Source organism: Numenius arquata, chromosome 8, assembly GCF_964106895.1.
Source record: "Numenius arquata chromosome 8, bNumArq3.hap1.1, whole genome shotgun sequence".
Classification (NCBI taxonomy): Eukaryota; Metazoa; Chordata; class Aves; order Charadriiformes; family Scolopacidae; genus Numenius; species Numenius arquata.
This window is the reverse complement of record NC_133583.1, coordinates 25,289,470-25,309,257: the sequence shown is the minus strand read 5'-3', so window position 1 is coordinate 25,309,257 and position 19,788 is coordinate 25,289,470. Positions and strand designations below refer to the sequence as shown.

Here is a 19,788-nt window from a genome sequence, read left to right as displayed (position 1 = left end):
GCAGCCAAAGGCAAGGCAGGCAGACTGCTATAATCATAGAACAGTTTGGGGTTGAAGGGACATTTAAAGGCCATCCAGTCCCACCCCCTGTCCCTGGGCAGGGACACCTCCCACCAGACCAGGTTGCTCCAAGCCCCCTCCAACCTCGCCTTGAACCCCTCCAGGGATGGGGCAGCCACAGCTTCTCTGGGCAACCTGGGCCAGGCTCTCACCACCCTCACAGCAAAGAAGTTCTTCCTGAAATCTAGTCTAAATCTCCCCTCTTTCAGTTTAAATCTCCCCTTGTCCCGTCGCAACAGGTCCTGCTGAAGTTTGTCCCCATCTTTCCTTTTCCTATAGGTACTAAACTTATTTTTCACAGGGGACAGCCCCAGGCCAGGGCAGAGACAGTCTCAGTGGGGACGCTGCAGCTGGGAGAAGGCATAGGTACTAATTGACTTTATTTATTAGCAACGTGAAGGCAGGGATCACACGCCCGATGGAGTCCCAAGTAGGTCCCTTGCAGACCACAGAGGGCTGAGCATCCTGGTGCTCCAGGGCACCCAGAGTCCCCTGTCACTGCAGGGTCCCTCACAGGGACAGAGAGCCGTCACCAAGGAATAGCTTTACCTTCCCAGTTGAGCAGGGTCCCGCTGTGCTTCTCAGAGAGGATTGGCAGTACAGACAGCAAACCCCGCACGCTTGTGTCCACCGTCAGGTCAGCCTGCAATGGAAGCAAGTGAGGAGCAGGACCGAGACCCCACCATCATTCCCAGCCATCTACTCAGCTTGTAGACATCAGCAGCAAGGCTCCTTCCACCCAGAGCAAGTACAGAGCATGGGAGGCGGGACGGGTCCATTACATGGGAGGATGGCTGGGTATCTGCCTGCTCACTGATGGCTTGGATGGAGGTGGCTTGGGCTGGGAAGCCCTTAAGACCATGTAAAAGATCCCTGCTGCAAGCAGGATGCTACAAGCAGCCTTCTCAAAACTCCAGGGTTGCAGGGACCAGCAACATCACAAAACGGATCTTGCAGGGTGAGCGGAGATCTCAGAGACCTGCTCCTCTCCTCCCTGCTCTGTTGGATTCAAGTTCTCTGCACATCTGAAGGCTGCCCATAGCTTTTTCTTCCCTGAAGAGGCCTCCTGCTAACCCTGGATATGCGCAGCACCCACATGTTCTGCAGTGGCCCAACACAGACATGGGCAACCTGAAGCCCAAGAGGCAACTCATTCTCGCATGGATCCCTCCTCCCGAGAGCCATCTTGGCCACATGAGGAACCTCCCGTGCCACTGCAAGTTTGCGGGCTTGGGTCCCACCCATGGGTGTCCCCTCCTCGACCTGCTCAGCCAAAACCCACCTCCTGGCTGCCCATGTCAGTTTTCACCCAGCCGGGATGAAGTGCCACGCAGAGGATCCCAGCTTCCCCGTAGGTCAGAGCCTGGCACTTGGTGAGCATGTTGAGGGCAGCCTGGTGGAGGAAGGAAGTGTCAGCCATGGGCAGCAGAAAGCTACACACACTCAGCTCCCCTCCCATCACCGCCTCATGGCAAGGGAGAAAAAGTAATGCCAGGTCTTCAAGAAATAGTATGTGTCTGGCCTAGGTGGGCACCAGCTGGGCATGGAGATGCTCAGGGATCTCAGTGACCAGCATGAGTAAGTCCCTCCATCTCAGGGACAGCTCTGACTCCCAGTGAGCTCAGGAGCACGGGCAGGTTCCTGGTCTCCATACCTTGCTGCAGCGGTAGGAGATGACAGGCTTGCAGAAGGACTCAGAAGTTTTCTCAATGGACCCCATGACGGTGGAGATGTTGATGATGGCTGCCTTGCTGCAACTCAGTCCCTTCTCCGTGCTCTCCCGGGCAGCCTTCTTCAACAGGGGCAGGAATGCCTGGGGAGAAGCAACCTTGTGGGACGCCTGTGCCTCGAGCCAGCCCTGCTTACAGCAACTGCAACAGGGAGGAGGAGGAGGAACAGCAGGAAGCCAAGAGAGCCCTGGTGTTTTGCTGTAGTGGTCCTGCCTGCTCCCAGCTAGCCCAGCACAACGTGGGCAGGCTATACAGCACTTGAGCCCCCTCCCTCCTGCAGCCCTGGGAAACTTGGCAAAGCCATCTGAGATCTCCATTATGACTACAGATGGGTGGTGGCCAGGCTAAGCCCAGGCTACCCTCATGCTGGGCTAAATTCTCTCTCCATGGTGAGCTTCATCTCCAGAGCTTCATCCATACCTGGGCCATCAGCATTGGCCCCACCGCATTGGTCTTGTACGTCCTTATCATCTCTTCAGAGTCTACCGTCTCCAGCGACGCCGTCGGGGTGTAGATGCCAGCATTGTTTATCAGCAGGTTCAAGCCGGCACCGCTCAGCTTCCCCTCCACAATCTTCACTGCATCGGTAATAGCCGAGGGATTTGCAACATCTGCAGTGGAAGAGAAGTTTGAGAGCCATGGGGTCCACACGGGGGACTTGGGGAGAAGAGGGAGGTAAAGATGCTGAGGAACAGCTATGCACCCTGCCCTGTGTGACCTTCCATCTGTGGGCACCAGATGGTGCTGTGCAACCAGCTGAGAGCACCCCGGCTCCCACAAGGCATAACTCATCCCAAAACTGCCTCCTTTGCCATCCTAGGAGCTGAAAGACCCTGGCCTGGGGCAGCCCACCAGGCAAAGCCACTCTAGGGACAGCCTCGTGGTGGCAAAGTGTTGCTCCGACTCCCATGCTGTGTCAGGCACCAGCAGTCATGGCCTTCCATCAGGGCACAAAGTCCATCCCTGAGGAAGCTCTGGAGAACCCAGGGTGGTCTTGGGGTAGAAACAGTCCCCATGGGGGCTGTGCTGGGACCTGCTGGGGGGTGGTTCTGCAAGGTCCTACAGCTCCTGCCCAGGCTCTGGGACAATCACACAGTGTTTCCTCGGGCACTGCCTTCCAGGAGGAGCCCTCCCAGTCTCGCCTGGGACTTTGGATGATGGCAGCTCAGCTGCATGGCACAGCAAGGACACAGCCGCTTGGCTGCGGGAGCTGGGCCCTGCCCAGGATGGGTTTCAAGAACCTCCTGGTCCTGTGGCCACGGGGCAAGAAGGCTCCAGGGAACAGTATATTGGGACTGAGACAGGTCTGGAGAAGCTGGGCTTTTCACAGAAGGACTGAAGCAGTTCTGAAGAACTGGATCCCCATGTAGAGCCTGAAGGCAGGTAGGGAAGGAAGGAGAAACAGGGCAAGCATGGCTTGCAGTCACAAATTTACCATCTCGGCAGCAGAGCGCACCTACCCAGCTTCACAAGAACCAGGTTTGGGTGTTTGGAGGCCAGATCTCTCAACTCCTACAAAGAGAGACATGAAAACAATCAGCACGAGGCAGAGGTGATGACAAGCACGATCCCAGGGCACCAGCGATGGTCCACCCTGAGGAAAGCACCTTTCAGATGTTACTCAGCACTTGTGAATAGCTGGACTGGGGACCTGTCTCGCCACTTGAGCTTCTTCTAGGCTCCACAAAGCAACGTCCACATGCTCAGAGTGTGACACTGCCACAACTGCAAGATACTATGGCCACTCTCCCAAAGACTGCTGGGCCTACATGCACAACCCAGCAAGAGCCACAGCGAAGGATGACAGCAAACAGTTAAGGACCAGCTCACCCAGAAATTATGCAAACTGCGTGGGAATATGGCCAGAAAAGTCTCCCAGAGGCAGCTGGAAACATGATGGAGGAGGAATAGCTGTGAATGTCAACATCAGACTTGATGTTTGGGGAAGTCACATCTGGATCCAAATAGCCCAATCCCAGGATCTACTCTGCTTTGGACACTACGTCTCATCCACTCAAGAGAAATGAACCACTCTGCACGTTTTTATTGATTATTTTCACCAAATACAGCAGATTCAGAAGCCCTTTCCAAAAAGGAACCATTCAACTTTATGGTTCGTAGCAGGTCTTTGCTTTGAGCCCTCTTCAACTACAGCAGGTTTTAGACAACAGAAACCAAAACATCACGTTCAGTGTGTCCAAAATGATTGTTTTTAGAACTAAAAACCTCTTAGAAACAAGCCCACAGAGAATGCTACAGGAGAAACGCAAATTGGTGCCTTCTTGTGAAGGGACCCGTCCTACCAACATGGAGCAGGAGAGCTGCTGGCACTGGCTGCAGCCCACCTTCAGTTACCTCTGAGCTTCCCCACCAGGCCCCGTGTTCCCACATTACCCCGGGCACAGGAAATTATGGAAAATCCATCTAAATGGTTTGTGATGGCCAACAGATGTTTCTCCTCCCCCGTTGTGCCCAGCTGCTGACCTCTACAGCCTTGCACCGTCCCGGCAGACCACACCAACACCTAATCCAGGCACAAAGGGACAGGAAGAGCGATGTGGCACCAGCCTGATGGAAGGCCACTCTGCCCTAGGTCTCCTGTGGTCACAGATTTCAGCAGCAACACCCTGAAGATAATGCCCTCACCCTACCACAGCTGGACAAGGCTTAGAGAAGCATCCCATGGTTGACAGTGATGAGCATGGACCACCTTGGGGGGAAACTGGCTCCACGTCCAACCCTGCAAAAAGTCCTCTGATCTCACCATTGCCTGAGTCCAGCAAGTTGTGGGGGGAAGAACGGGGCAAAAATAAGGGACCCAACCTAGCTTTGACCCAGCCAGCTTGGGCACCAGCAGCAGGAGGAGCACGGCTGGTGGCTGGGAGGACTGGGTTAAAAACTGGCTGGAGGGCCGGGCCCAGAGAGTGGTGGTGAATGGAATGAAGTCCAGTTGGCGACCGGTCACGAGTGGTGTCCCACAGGGCTCGGTACTGGGGCCGGTTCTCTTCAACATCTTTATCAATGATCTGGACGAGGGGATCGAAAGCACCCTCAGCAAATTTGCAGACGACACCAAGCTGGGTGGGAGTGTTGATCTGCTGGAGGGTAGAGAGGCTTTGCAGAGGGATCTAGACAGGCTGGATCGATGGGCTGAGACCAACGGGATGAGGTTCAATAAGGCCAAGTGCCGGGTCCTGCACTTGGGTCACAGCAACCCCAGGCAGCGCTACAGGCTTGGGGAAGAATGGCTGGAGAGCTGCCTGGCAGAAAAGGACCTGGGGGTGTTGGTCGACAGCAGGCTGAACATGAGCCAGCAGTGTGCCCAGGTGGCTAAAAAGGCCAACAGCATCCTGGCCTCTATCAAGAACAGTGTAGTGAGTAGGACCCGAGAGGTGATCGTCCCCCTGTACTCGGCACTGGTGAGACCCCACCTCGAGTACTGTGTCCAGTTTTGGGCCCCCTACCACAGGAAAGACATTGAGGTGCTGGAGCAGGTCCAGAGAAGGGCAACGAAGCTGGTGAGGGGTCTGGAGCACAAGTCTTACGAGGAGAGGCTGAGGGAGCTGGGGCTGTTCAGCCTGGGGAAGAGGAGGATGAGGGGAGACCTTATTGCTCTCTACAAGTACCTGAAAGGAGGCTGTAGAGAGGTGGGGGTCGGTCTCTTCTCCCAAGTTACAGATGATAGGACAAGAGGCAATGGCCTCAAGTTACGCCAGGGGAAGTTCAGGTTAGATATTAGGAAATATTTCTTTACTGAAAGGGTTGTCAGGCATTGGAATGGGCTGCCCAGGGAGGTGGTTGAGGCACCATCCCTGGAGGTATTCAAGAGAGGAGTTGACATAGTGCTTGGGAATATGGATTAGTGTTGGGTGGTGTGGTGGTGTGTGTGTGGGTTGCGTGTGTGGTGGTTTTGTTTTTGTTTTTTTGTGTTGTGTTTTTTTTTTTTTTTTTTTTTTCTTCATTGGTTGGACTAGATGATCTTAAAAGGTCCCTTCCAACCTCTGTGATTCTGTGATTCTGTGATTCTGTGACTCTCACGGCACCAGGATCGCTCCTGAGCCAGAATAACGCTGGCAGCGAGCACACGAGAAGCATCTCAAGGGCTTCCTAAAGTGTGATCCCTGCACACAGCCAAACTGCGGGAAGATGCAGGGAACAAACCTGCTGGAGCCAGGATCTATCAGAGCCCAAGTGTCTCCCCGCTGGGATTTCAGTGCAGAGGAAAATCAGAGCTGGACCTAAGGAAAGCTGGAAGCACGACAATGCTTCGCTCCTGTGATTTCCCACTGAAGCAGCACGTGTCAGTCTCTCCCATTTTCTTGAAGCAGGAAGCAGCAGAAGGATGACCCCACAGCTCCAATGAACCCCCCAATTGTGCAGAGACCGGTAACACATCACAGAGCTGCAGGACTGCAATTCCCACCAGCTGAGCCAGCCACAACCACCGAGTAAAACCCTGCTCAGACCCCACGGTGTGCAAGCTGGTGCCCTGCCGGTGTCACACAGGTGAAGGCACCCGGAGGGCTGGCTGGGGAGCAGCCAATGCAGCCTCCAAGAGCCCAGCAGCGCATATTTAAGGCGGCACAGCTTAGTCTTAGTCATAGAAACACAGGAACATTTAGGTTGGAAGGGGCCTTAAAGCCCACCCAGTGCCACCCCCTGCCCTGGGCAGGGACACCTCCCACCAGACCAGGTTGCTCCAAGCCCCCTCCAACCTGGCCTTGAACCCCTCCAGGGATGGGGCAGCCACAGCTTCTCTGGGCAACCTGGGCCAGGCTCTCACCACCCTCACAGCAAAGTTGTTCTTCCCCACATCTCATCTCCATCTCCCCTCTTCCAGTGTCAAACCCTTCCCCCTCCTCCTATGGCTCCCCTCCCTCATCCAGAGTCCCTCCCCAGCTTTCCTGGAGCCCCTTGAGGGACTGGAAGGGGCTCTAAGGTCTCCCCGGAGCCTTCTCTTCTCCAGGCTGAACCCCCCAACTCTCTCAGCCTGTCCTCACAGCAGAGGGGCTCCAGCCCTCCCAGCATCTCCGTGGCCTCCTCTGGCCCTGCTCCAACAGCTCCATGTCCTTCTGCTGTTGGCGGCCCCAGAGCTGGAGGCAGCACTGGGGGGGGGGGGGGGAGTCTCCCCAGAGCGGAGCAGAGGGGCAGAATCCCCCCCCTCACCCTGCTGGCCACGCTGCTGGGGATGCAGCCCAGGGTGGGGGGGGCTTTCTGGGCTGCCAGCGCAAATTGTCAGAGTGTTTGGAGCTTCTCCTCCACCAACACCCCCAAGTCCTTCTCCTCAGGGCTGCTCTCCAGCCATTCTCTGTCCGGCCTGGATTTGTGCTTGGACCCAGCGCCGGACCTTGCCCCTGCCCTTGGCGCTTCTTCACCCGCTGCAGGGTGAGCCTTCAGAGGACTTCCCCACCGGGCAGGACACAGTGCAAACACGACGCTCCCTGCGACCGCAACGCCGTTTTCACGTGGATGAAGCAAACCCAGCGTGTTTATGGCACCCCCCCCCGCACCCAGGGGTGCCGCCGAGTCCGTCCCCCCCGGCCATCCCGCACAGACCCGCACCGACCTGGGCCCGCGGCCCCTCGGGGTCCCGGCAGGTGGCGAAGATCCAGGCTGGCGGTCGCGGTGTCCCCAGCAGCTGTTTCACCAGCTCCAGCCCGATGCCGCGGTTGGAGCCGGTCAGCAGCACCGTCCGCGCCCGCACCGCCGCCATCGCCGCCCGCCCCCCCCCGGCTCCGCGGGGCGGGACCGGCCCGGCACCGCCTCCCCGTCCCCGGGCTGCCCGGGAGGGGTTTGTCCCAAACACCGAGAGCGGGGTGGGGGGGGGTGGGGGGTGGCGTGTGTGTATTTTTTTCTTCCGATCCAATATTAAGTGCGAACGCACGGCCCGCATCCCCATCCCCATCCGCATCCCGGGGTCCCCGCGGGGAGAAGCGCCGGCGGCCGGAGCAATGCTCTGGGGGGGCTGGGGTGCAAGGAGGGAAGGCTTACAGCATTTCTGGGGTGGTGCCTTCAGTAGCTTTAGCATAACAATGCGACTCTTCCCCTAGACAGGGGGAGTTAAAAAAAAACCTAAATCCCAGTGATGCATCGGGGAGGTACCAAATCCTTCCCAGCTGTGTCTGTTGCCCGCCCAGAAACGCACCTGATTTGGGTCTCTCTGTGATGATCAGGTGGGAGAAAATGAGTAACTGGGCTGCAGTGTGGGGATGGACATGGAGCTGTTGGAGCAGGGCCAGAGGAGGCCACAGAGATGCTGGGAGGGCTGGAGCCCCTCTGCTGTGAGGACAGGCTGAGAGAGTTGGGGGGGTTCAGCCTGGAGAAGAGAAGGCTCCGGGGAGACCTTAGAGCCCCTTCCAGTCCCTCAAGGGGCTCCAGGAAAGCTGGGGAGGGACTCTGGATGAGGGAGGGGAGCCATAGGAGGAGGGGGAAGGGTTTGACACTGGAAGAGGGGAGATGGAGATGAGATGTGGGGAAGAAGTTCTTTGCTGTGAGGGTGGTGAGAGCCTGGCCCAGGTTGCCCAGAGAAGCTGTGGCTGCCCCATTCCTGGAGGGGTTCAAGGCCAGGTTGGAGGGGGCTTGGAGCAACCTGGTCTGGTGGGAGGTGTCCCTGTCCAGGGCAGGGGGTGCAACTGGGTGATCTTTAAGGTCCCTTCTAGCCCAAACCGTTCTGTGATTCTGTGGAGGTGTTTGTGGGGACTTTTCTCGTTGCCTTTGCTGATGAGTGTCAGGTACCTGGTTCAGCAGCTGGACCAAAGGCACGGAAAGGAGTAAAGCAGGGAAAAGGTTTGGTAGCATCTAGGGATGGGTAAATGGGGCATAAGGGGAAAGGTTGAACAGAAAAGAGGCCATCGGCGTCAGCTGGAGGACTGTGTCTGGAGGGGACCTGCATGTATCAGCTCTGCTGCCAGCCCCGAGGTGGGTGTTGGTATCTCACTTTTAGATCTTGTATGGAAAACCAGAGGCACAAACAACATTAAAATCGCCTTACTGTGAGCCACACCCAGGAGTTCAGTAGTGACATAATGACTGAGCAATTTATTTAAATGATTATTTCTATTGGTTTTTTAATCCTTGTTGGACAAACACCAGACAAAACATTTCTGATAGCCCTAAATAAATCAGAAAATAAATCATGATATCAATCTGGTGATAGCATGAGGTGATTTGTGCTAACTTTATCCTACTCCACTGCAGCTCAACTACATGGCTGAGCCTCTGCTCCCCAGTTTGCCTTGGGATATAAAAAGGCTTTGAGAGCCTTTTCATTTTGAACAATGATACAAAAATTGGAATTTACTAGAAATAGATCTTTGATTATGCCAATAAGCACTAAGAAGCTGAAAACATCCTTGTAGCATATATTTGGGTTAAAGGTCCCATTCTCCCTTTTTCTGTCTCATTCTGTGCTCAAGCCATTAATTAGGTGGCTTGTCACCAGAAGGGCTGCTCCACTCGTTGCAAAGATTGGCAGATATGTCGCAAATGAGGACACAAACCATCATGGTGAACCACACCGAGGAATGGGGTTTCGGCCACCTATTCCACACAGACCCTGCGTACTGCAGGCCAATTATGCTAACAAGCTCTTGCTAGGTGCTTGTTCCAAAAAGCCTTGGATACGGGGATCCCCTGCAACCTACTGTGCAGAAACAGGGAATGCGCGGTCCTGGCTGAAGTCAGCAGGAGCCTGCTCTGAATATAAATGTGAACTGTGGGAAAAGGCCAGCTCCGAGCAGCTGTAACTGAACACTTCCCAATGTGGACATTTCTTGACCCGCTTTTGTGCTTCAGTTTCCCATCTACAAAATAGGGGACAATAAATTTTTTTAAAACCTTGTGAGGCTTCCAGAAGGTAATAAAGAGAAATACAACCACAAGCGTTGCATATGAATAAACCCAAGTGTTTTATTTTTTCTACCACAAACAGGCATTGGTAGGTTCCTGCTGCCTGGTAAAGCCTGGTTCTGGTATTACCAAATCTTGGAATGCTTGAGCATGTAAATAGGAGCATGTCCCACCTGTTTGCTGGTGTGTGGCCCTCAGCCCCCTCCTAACCTTGGTGGGCACTGTCATCCTACTGGGATGGACATGCTTGACCCCCCTTAGACCAGATGGTGGTTGTGTCAAGGAGAGTTCTCAGGCTGCGTGGGGTGACTCCTGCAAGGAACGTGGCTGTGTGGCCTCTGCAAGCTAAGGGCAGAGTAGGCAGGACCCAAACCACCTTTGGTTTTGTTTCTCCTTCCTTGCAATGAGAAGCCAGTTCCTGTGAAACCCATGAGCTGTGACCCAGCTGGAGCTTGTTGCGCTACCTGTTAAAGAGATGCCAGTAGACAGAGACTTTGCAGGGAAGCCTCTGCCTCCGTGCTTTCTCCATGTACCTTTCCTGACAAGCCCTAAAACTGTCCAACCTTACAAGAATTCCATGGTTGGTGGGCCATTGTCTGTCTTTGGGCAACTGAATCAAGCTCATGGGCTCTGAAACTCAGTCCAAATCAGTTGTGCTCTGTCTATACTCAGACTATGAAAAGTACATTGGTCAGCATTTTTTAAGCTGTCTGGTTGGAAGGGGAAGCAGAAGGCTTGGTTGTCTGTCCTCCCCCTCTCTTCCCATGGCCTGGTCAGCCTGGGCTTGAGCAAGCTTCCACCACCAGCTCAGTGGTGATGGGGACGGTTGCTCTGGGCAGGGAGGTGGCTTTGCCCCTCCACCTGCCCAAACCTAGCAGCACTGAAGGAAAATTGGCTCCTCTGCACTCTCTCTTATAAGTAGAGTCCTCCCATCTTGCTCTACCCACTTGTCCCTGGGTCTGGTGCTTGAATGTGGGGAGTGAAGGTGTCTTGTGCTCTTTGTGCCTCTCTTGGCATTGTGTTGGACTCCCATCAGCACTAATCATCCAGCCCAGCTTCCATCTAAATCTCTGTGCATCCAATGAGCTGGTTTGAGGTCTTCAGAACTGCTTTGCTAAGGGGAAACCACATCTCAAGGACTTTGGTGGAATTCATGGAGTCTGGACCAGAGAACCCACTATAAGCTTGGAAAAGGAGAAGTGCCTTTGCTCCCTCCCTGATGTAGCCACAAGTGGAACCCCACAGATTCATCTGGACCTTAAGAGACCCAGCAGTTCCTGTAGCCGTCCTCTCCACCGGGCATAGGCTGTTTGGAAACCTGCCTCAGACTTGGTTTCTTCTCATGTTAAGATACCGTTTGCTCTGCCAGGGTCATGGGTGCTTTGCACCTGCTTCCCCTGCTGCCAGTAGTTTGGGTGCCTGGGCTCAAGGCCAGCTATGAGTTAAAGCCATTGTAATCTGGAACAGTACACTGGGAAAACACCAAAGCTATGAAAATGGACCATGAGAAGCCTTACTTGAGACCACCTCACCTCACTTGGGAGCTCAGGCTCTCACTCTCAGTCCCTACACGATCTCTTCACAGTGGGGTGTCACTATTCCTCTCCGTCAAAAAGAAAATGAGTTAGGGAGGGGGAACGTGACCTGCCCAGCTTCACACAGAAGCAGTTACAGGGCTGGGTAGGTCTCACCCCACCCCTGGATTAGCGGTTCATTCATCACTATCTATTGATTCTTTAGCAAGTGAGTAATATGTGATGGGCTGAAACAACCCTGAACACACTGTGAGGGAAATAAGCTTGATAAATAGTAATGCATTTATTCTTACTTACACAGTAGATTAAATGTACTAAACCTAATTGTGCCACACACCCATTCCCCGGCTGGCAAAGAAGAATTTGTTTCTCAGTGCCTCTGTAAGAAGCGCTGTCGTTGCCCTTTGTGCAAACATCTAGGTGAACCCAAGCACACCTGGGATTCCAGTAGCTGATAGTGGAGGAGGTGTGACTGCGTCTTGGAAAAGTCTTCCCGGTGTGGTGAGATGGAAAGCATCCATGTGGGAAACATGGCTGTCTGAGGGGTTACGGGAGAGGGGTGTACACAAGGACCTAAATGCTCATCTTAAGGTGTAGACCACACAAGAATATTTCAGAGCAAAAGAACTATCTGATTCTCTTCTCGGGAGCTGGTCTGAGGTCCCTTCCAGAGGCTTGGGGACAGCAGCAGCACTTGTGAAGAGGCTGGGTTGTGAGCCAGGCAAGGCTGGTTTCTCCTCCTCTTCACACCAGGTTGGACTCTGACTCCCGGAGAAGCAGCGCTTGTTTACACTCTAGCGATCAATAATGCTGCATGGGGCCCCAGAGCAAAGTCAACATCATAAAGTTACAACTCCAAAGCAGTGAAAGGCTGTAAAAACGTGGTGACACAGCAAAAAAGGGAGAATTAAAAGGTTAATTTTTTTTTTCTGATGCCGTCTGGTTCTGAGGGACCGCGGGGGTTTCTAACGGCCTGTGAGTATGGCCTCACCCTCCACCCAGAAGAAGAAAACCGTGGAAGGCTGTTTGGAGGAGCAGAGCTCTCGCATAAATGGCATATATCGGTGTGCTCTGTGGTCACTGAAAAGTAAAAATATAGAAAAGGCTATTGAAATGACCTATCAGAACCCGAAAGCCAGTCTGACAGATGTGCTAAGGTGGGGAGAATTGTCAGGGTCCTCAGTGGGAGATCAGTCCGAGATGGGCAGCTGGAAGACCCAGAGCTTTGTACTGCGGGTAAGCGGTAGGAACTCACAAGGCCAAGGAAGTGTCTCAATCCGATGCGGAGCATCAGAAAAGCAGAGGGAGGCCTGATTAGCCCCAGGGAAGAAAATGTGAAAAAACAAAATGTGTAGAGCTGAGGGAAAGGCTGAGACTTGGGAGGGTCGAGGAAGGGAGAAGAGGGAAGGTCCGTGATGGGCTCCCAAATACAACCTGCAGATGCACAGGAGGGCAGGAGCCAATTGCTGCTGCTGTGTTCCCACCAGGGAATATCTCACCTAGAAGATGGGCAGCACAGCACCAGATGGCCATCAAAGCAAGGGCAGTTCATGGGATGCTGGTGCCAAAAGTATCACAAGACCCCAAAAAGGGGCAATGCCATGACAGAAAAGCTCCAGACAGTGGAAGGGAGAAGGGTAAAACCCCAGTCATGGTTGCCATGAGGTTGTCCAAGTGAATGAAATGTGCTTAACATGCTGATATTGTACTTGTGGGTAAAGCCTTATGAATAACAGCAGAGGAACTAAACAAATACACTAACAGGGAACATTTTCCACAGGGTCCAGAAGAGGAAACATTGATTATTGCCTGCCAACAAAGATTATTTTTCATCTGCCATGCCAGCAAGCCCAGTGTGTTTGTGTGCACTTCTGTCACATGCTCTGGACTTTATCTCAGGATTTTCACTGGGCGAACAAGATGGGAAATTTTACTCCAAGGATGTGAAAGCAAATGAACACCCGACGACAAAGCTTGCTACAGGGGAAGAAGAAAGGCTGAGGCGGTTGCCAACCTGCATGTTCCAGGGTACAGAGGGAATTACGAAGCCCCTTAGAGCTGGAGAGAGATGCGCGTGCCAGGTCCAGCCAGCAGAGCAGGCGTATCAGAGGGATTTGGTATCTCATGCTGAGATGCTGTTACGGACTCACGGAACTGTCAGAGTTGGAAGGGACCTCTAGAGATCATCTAGTCCAACTCCCCTGCTAAAGCAGGGTTGCCCAGAGCACATCACTCAGGACTGCATCCAGGTGGGTCTTGAAGATCTCCAGAGAAGGGGACTCCACCACCTCCCTGGGCAGCCTGTTCCAGGGCTCTGCCACCCTCACCGGAAACAAGTTTTTTCTCATATTTGAAAGGAACTCCCATGTTCCAGGTTGTGCCTGTTACCCCTCGTCCTGTCACTGGAAATCCTCCTCCTTCAACCCACCCTTTAGACACTTGTAAGCATTAATAAGGTCTCCCCTCAGCCTTCTCTTCTCCAGGCTAAAGAGGGGATGTGTGGGATGTGCAAAATTCCATTCTCTCTCCAACAGATACATGGTGATGATATGGTTTTCAGTGATGCCCAGTGTCAGGAGAAGAGGTAACAGGCACAAACTGGAACATAGGAAGTTCCATCTAAACATGAGGAGGAAATTCTTTACTTTGAGGGTAGCAGAGCCCTGGAACAAACTTCCCAGAGACGTGGTGGAGTCTCCGTCTCTGGAGACATTCCAAAACCACCTGCACACATTCCTGTGCAACCTGCTCTGGGTGACCCTGCTCAGGCTGGGTCCCAGAATGACTCATGTTGGACTAGACGATCTCCAGAGGTCCCTTCCAACTCTGACAATTCTGTGATTCTGTGATATTCCAACACCACCACAGAAGAAACTTCAATTTTCTGTGTTAAAAGCCTAGCTTTATATACATTCAATTCATTTTTAACATACCTGGGAAAGAACTGGTGGCTATCAATGAGAGTATTTCCCAAAGGCGTGACGTCCAGATCTAGATGAGGTCTGTGCTGATTTGATGAAAACCACTTGCCCGTCCTGTGCTGGATTAACATCTACTGTGGCCACCCGAGCTGTGGGCTGGGGCAGAGCCTGGCGAAGGCAGGTAGGGATGGAGAGGTGAGACAGGGCAGGACTGCTTGTTTCGGTGGCACCATGGCGACCATGCGACTGGTCTGAGGTGCAGAAGGCTCCCTGGGACCAAACCTTGGCACATCCGTACTTTGAAGTAGTTTTGTTTGAGGGGGAAGGTGAACCCAGCGGTGATATGAAGGTGAGGATGCTGGAGTCTTAGAGCGGGACCAAGTCAGAAGCAACTGTGGGACTGATGATGGCAGAGCTGGACCACCAAATGGGTTTGGGGAAGGTGCCGCTGGCAGGAGCACCCCAGGGCTGCATGGAGGACCTGCCTGTCTCAACGTGTCTGCCAGCCAAGCCCCAGAAAGCAGAGAGGACTGGGGAGGAGGAAAGCAGCTGCTGCTGGAGTACAAGAGCTCACGTGGTACTGCAGCTGGGAGGAAATGACTCTAGATAAATGCTACTGCCAAGACATCCCAGGGGAGAAGTGTCAGTGTCTCCATTATTGCCCAGCAGCCTGTGCAATGGCTCTGGGACTCAGCGCTTGAAAGCAAGGGGTTGGCAAGAGGTTTCTGGGGATATGTCTTCACCTGTAGTGGTGCGGGAACACATGACGTGCAGGCACACCAGTCCCAGCCCTGCAAATCTGTAATGCCTCGCTGGAGGTACTGGGCAGCACTGGGCTTCACAGGCAATAGGACAGAACTGTCTGTGCCCCACGCCAATAGGCGATGCGGAGAATGGGGCTATGACCAAGGCATCTCTCTTTGCAGGAGAATGTCCTGGGCACCTGAGTCCTCCATGGCTCTGGGCAGAGGGACTGCTCAACTTAGGACTGTACCCCGAGGGATGGAGTGCATCACCAGCGGAGACGTGATGTGCTGGCCATGCAGGGCCACTGCCTTCTGCCAGCAGACCATGCTAGGTTTGCTCCACCTCACAGTTCTTTCATAGGACAATCAGTGAATGGGAATTGGCTTGGAGGAGGCAAGAGCAAGGCAGAGAACACCTGCTTGCAGCCATCTGAGGCATGACCTGGTACAATGTGGAAAGACCAGAACCTGCAGGATGCTTGTTAAGCTGTCAAGCTCACCACTGTCAAGTCCCCATGGGGGGACATCCCACATCCCTCCCACATGCTGCTCCCGCCCTCCTCATCCACCACAGCTTCTCCTGGACAGGCTGCCTGGTAGCTCCTGGATTATGGGGCCAGGTTTCACAAGGTCAGCTGAGGTGGCCTGAAAACCCAAGTGATTTTTGCCCTTTGGCAACGAGGGCTGGTTCCCAGCCAGGAACTCTGCTCTAGAATTTGAGGAGCTGGAGGGGTTGTTCCTGGAGCCAAGGGTTTGGTCAAGCCCCGAGTGGGTGGGGTGGCCGCAGAACATGATATAAAGAAGCACCAGGGGCTGAGCAAACAACACCAGCCGGAGCAGCGGGAGGAAAAGTGACATGGCAGGGCTTCACATCCGCTCTGTCCTGGTGACAGGGGCCAACCGGGGCATCGGCCTGGGGCTGATCCAGCATTTCCTGGAGATGCCAAAGCCACCCACGTGGGTCTTTGCGGGTTGCCGGGACCCCAAGGGCCAGCGAGCGCAGGTGAGGCCGGGCTGGGAGGCAGCGGGTTGTGCTGGGGACGGGAGCGCTGGGTGCCGGGGCAGCGGGTCGGAGCAGGGAGGGGGTCTGCCAAGGGCTGGGGCTGCAGCCGGGCACGCGCGGCACAGGGAGCCAGGCTGGGAGAGCCCTGGCTGTGGCTGTGGCTGTGGCCAGCTGTGGCTGGCGTGTGCGGAGGGGACAGTGGCCCAGGCTGGGAGAGCCCTGGGACCAGCTGTGGCTGGCGTGTGCGGAGGGGACAGTGGCCCAGGCTGGGAGAGCCCTGGGACCAGCTGTGGCTGGCGTGTGCAGAGGGGACAGTGGCCCGTGGGGGAGGCAGGGAGCCCCGTGCCAGGGGAGCAGGGCAGCTGGAGCAGGGTGCTGGGTGTGAGGGCGGGCAGGGACGGAGCCAGAGCCAGACGGGCTTTGCCCGGGAAAGGCTGAGCCTCTGCAGGGGCAGCCCCTCCTGCCCCTCCGTGCCCAGGCAGCCCCTCTCTTGCAGGAGTTACAGAATTTGGCTTCCAAGCACCCCAACCTGGTCATCGTCCCGCTCGGTAGGTGCCCCGAGGTGGGGTCCCTCGCCCCGGTTGCCCTGGCGTGTGCCCGGGCGCTGCACACACCCTGGGAGCCCCGTGCCGGGAGGGAGCCGTGCCCACGGGCTGGTGCCTGCGGGGACACCGGGTGCTGCCATCCCTGGGGGGACACAGGGGACCCCAGTCCACCATGGGGACGCTGACCTCCCCTGTGTCGGCCCTGCAGAAGTCAGCGACCCCGCCAGCATCAAGGCAGCTGCAGCCAGAGTTGGGGAGCAGCTGGGGGGCTCGGGGCTGAACCTCCTCATCAACAACGCTGGAATTGCTCATCTAACATCACTTGACAATGAGACGCTGGAGAACATGACCCAGGTTTACACCACCAACACGGTTGGGCCCCTGCTGATGGGCCAGGTGAGACCCTCACCCATCAGTGCTGTCCCCAGGGAGATGATGGGGTCCAGCCTCTGCTCCAGTGCCGATGGGCTCTTGCCTGACACAAAGCTCATGGAGCCTCTGTCTGGGGCTCAGGAGCTGGAGCCTGGTGGGCTGTGGCAGTGGGAAGAGGCGGGAGGATGCTCCGGTCCTGGTGCCAATGTTGCCCGCTGTGACAGGAGCTGGTCCTCTCCCCTGTCCCACCTCCATGTGTGCCCCTATCTCCTCTTCCTCCTCACAGGCGTTCCTGCCCTTGCTGAAGAAGGCTGCCCAGGGAAACCCGGGCTCAGCGCTGAGCTGCAGCAAGGCAGCCATCATCAACATGTCCAGCATCGGGGGCTCCATCGCTTCTCCCTTTGGTTTTGATCTGATGCAGGTTGTCTCGTACCGCTGCAGCAAGGTACAGCCATGCCGTGCTGGGGACAGGTTTGCTTCCCCTGCCCTGTCCCAGCCGCGGGGTCTGGCCGCGTCCCCTCGCAGCCACCCTTCCCCTCCCACCGCCATCCCACCCTCTCTCCCCGCAGGCCGCTCTCAACATGCTGACCAAGTGCCAGTCCCTGGGCTACCGGGAGCACGGCATCCTCTGCGCCGCTCTCCACCCTGGCTGGGTGCAAACAGACATGGGGAGCTCAGCTGGACACACGGTAGGATTTTCCCCCCGGCGGGTCCCTCACAGCCCCTCTGCTGATTGCTCCCAGGAGGGAGTCGCTGCCCGCAGCCCCCGACCACCCCCTCCCTGCCTCCTCCATCCCTGCCTGGGATGAGCTGCCTCAGACCCGGCTGCCCCCATCCCCTCGGCTCCCTGCTTGGCCCGGGGCTGCCGCCTTTCCCCTCGCCCTCCGGCGGCTCCTCACCCCGGCCCGGCTGCTCCAGGGCAGCCCTGAGCCCGGCCTGGGCCAGGGGCTGCCTCTCCCCCTCTCCCGCAGCCCCCCGTGACGGTGGAGGCCAGCGTGCGAGGGATGCTGAAGGTGCTCTCCTCCCTCGGCGAGAAGGACACCGGCGCCTTCCTGGACTGGGAAGGGAAGGTGGTGCCCTGGTGAGGCGCCCGCCCGGCCTCCTGGCAGCGGGGCCCGGTGCCGGTGCTCCCGCCAGCCCCCAGCCTCAATAAAGCCCTACCCGAGAGCCCCCGGCTCTGCTCTGCGGCCCCGCTCCTTATCCCGGGCTGCGGCCGTGCCCGCAGCCACCCGCCCGCCCCACGGCTGCCGCGGGGGTCCCCACCAGTGACACCCCCCCGGGTGCTGTGGCACCGTGGCCGCCCTCTGGGGGCGTCCCCTCCAGGAGGCACCGCAGATGGGGCACAGCCCCTCTCCTGGCAGTGGGGCTGCCCCAGGGACTTGGGGCGTCGCGGCGGTGGGACCCCCGGAGCCATGCAGACACCACTCGGACAGGGTGCCCCAGGGTCTGGGGGTCACAGGGACCAGGTGCCCCAGGGGCCGGGGGTCGCAGGGACAGGGTGCCCCAGGGGCTGGGCGTCAAAGGGACAGGGTGCCCGAGGGGCCGGGGGTCACAGGGACAGGGTGCCCCAGGGGCCGGGGGTCGCAGGGACAGGGTGCCTGAGGGTCTGGGGTTCACAGGTACAGGGTGCCCCAGGGGCCGGGGGTCGCAGGGACAGGGTGCCCCAGGGGCCGGGGGTCACAGGGACAGGGTGCCTGAGGGGCCGGGGGTCGCAGGGACAGGGTGCCTGAGGGGTCGGGGGTCGCAGGGACAGGGTGCCCCAGGGGCCGGGGGTCGCAGGGACAGGGTGCCCGAGGGGCCGGGGGTCACAGGGACAGGGTGCCCTCTCCCCTCAGCTGGGGGTCACTGGGTCGCAGGAGGACAGACGGACACACGGTGCTCGGGCAGCACCTGGGCAGTGGGTGCCAGGCTCAGCCAGGGCCTGCCTGTCATGGCAGGCTGTCCCGTCCCCTCCCACTCTCTCCTCAGCCCACCTCGCCCAGGACGGGGCTGCCGGGGAGTGACCCCCGAGGCCTGGAGGAACCCCAGCTCTGGATTTGGCCCCGGCCCCCTGGGCAGGTCGGGGGGCTCTGGTGGGAAAGCAGTGGCCTCTGGAGAGGGGCCGGCACTGGCCCAACATGGCTGGCACCACCATGGGGAGGGAGGGGAAGGGCTCCTGGCCCAGCCCTGGGTGGAGCGGCCACCAGCCATTGGGGCTGGGGGTGTGTGGGGATGTGACGCCCGTCTGGGTGACTGCACTCCCCATGGGGACAGCCTGGGGCTCAGGAGGCCTGTCCCCATGCTGACACATCCCCCGGCTGCTGTGATGTTCTCCTCCATGCTTTCCTGGGCCCCATGCTGGCAGGGCTGCCATGGTCAGTGGTCCCCTCCCTGCCCCGGAGTGGCTCCAGAGCCTCCAGCTCCATGCTCACAGAGATGCAGGATCCAGAGCAGGTCCTGGGGCCCCAGGACCAAGTGCCCCTGCCTTCCCAGAGAGGGAGGAGAGTTGGGGGTACAGCCGGGATCCTGCTGACCCTTCCCTGCACAGCCCAGTACTTCCTCCATCCCCATGTCAGTCTTCACCCAGCCAGGATGGATGGCCGCGCACAAGATGCACTTCTTTTGCAGCTCCACAGCCAGGCACCTTGTCACCATGTTCTGGGCAGCCTGGAAGAGGCACCACCATGCCAGCACCATGGGTGGGCAGGAGGGGGGACGTTTCTGTCCTGGGTCTGGCGGGGATAGGGTTAATTCTCCCCAGGACCTAGCAGGGACACAGGTATTCCATCCCATGTGAGCCATGCTCAGGGGGTAACAGGAGCTAGCCGGGGGAGGGGAGGGGCAGGAAGTCATCCCCCAGGGGAGCGGAGCGGTCGGGGGCGTCCCGGGTGCGATCGGCAAGCGGTGGTATCGTACTCGTGGCTGTGTATTCCTCTGTCGGTGTTATTATTGTTGTTGTTTCTTGCTCTCCTTGCTGTTCTGTTAAATTGCCTTTGTCTCAACCCACGAGTTTTTGCCTTTTTCTTCCGATTCTCCCCTCCCGGCCGCG

At 57.0% G+C, this 19,788-nt stretch overlaps 2 protein-coding genes across 2 annotated transcripts; one reads left to right on the top strand and one right to left on the bottom strand.

The window, feature by feature from the left end:
* Window positions 1-412: 412 nt before the first annotated feature.
* On the bottom strand, window positions 413-7,521 carry LOC141467350 (C-signal-like). The gene is made up of 6 exons (XM_074151832.1): window positions 7,357-7,521; window positions 3,251-3,302; window positions 2,211-2,401; window positions 1,715-1,873; window positions 1,343-1,453; window positions 413-703 (listed from the first exon to the last, which is right to left on the bottom strand). The coding sequence occupies exons 1-6, from the start codon at window positions 7,501-7,503 to the stop codon at window positions 590-592; spliced, it is 774 nt and encodes a 257-aa protein (XP_074007933.1). The 5' UTR covers window positions 7,504-7,521; the 3' UTR covers window positions 413-589.
* Window positions 7,522-15,669: 8,148 nt separating this feature from the next.
* Window positions 15,670-17,926, top strand: LOC141467490 (C-signal-like). Its single transcript, XM_074152062.1, has 6 exons — window positions 15,670-15,843; window positions 16,340-16,391; window positions 16,597-16,784; window positions 17,047-17,205; window positions 17,330-17,449; window positions 17,732-17,926. Exons 1-6 carry the CDS (start codon window positions 15,697-15,699, stop codon window positions 17,843-17,845), a joined length of 780 nt encoding a protein of 259 aa, XP_074008163.1. The 5' UTR covers window positions 15,670-15,696; the 3' UTR covers window positions 17,846-17,926.
* The last annotated feature ends 1,862 nt before the right edge of the window (window positions 17,927-19,788 follow it).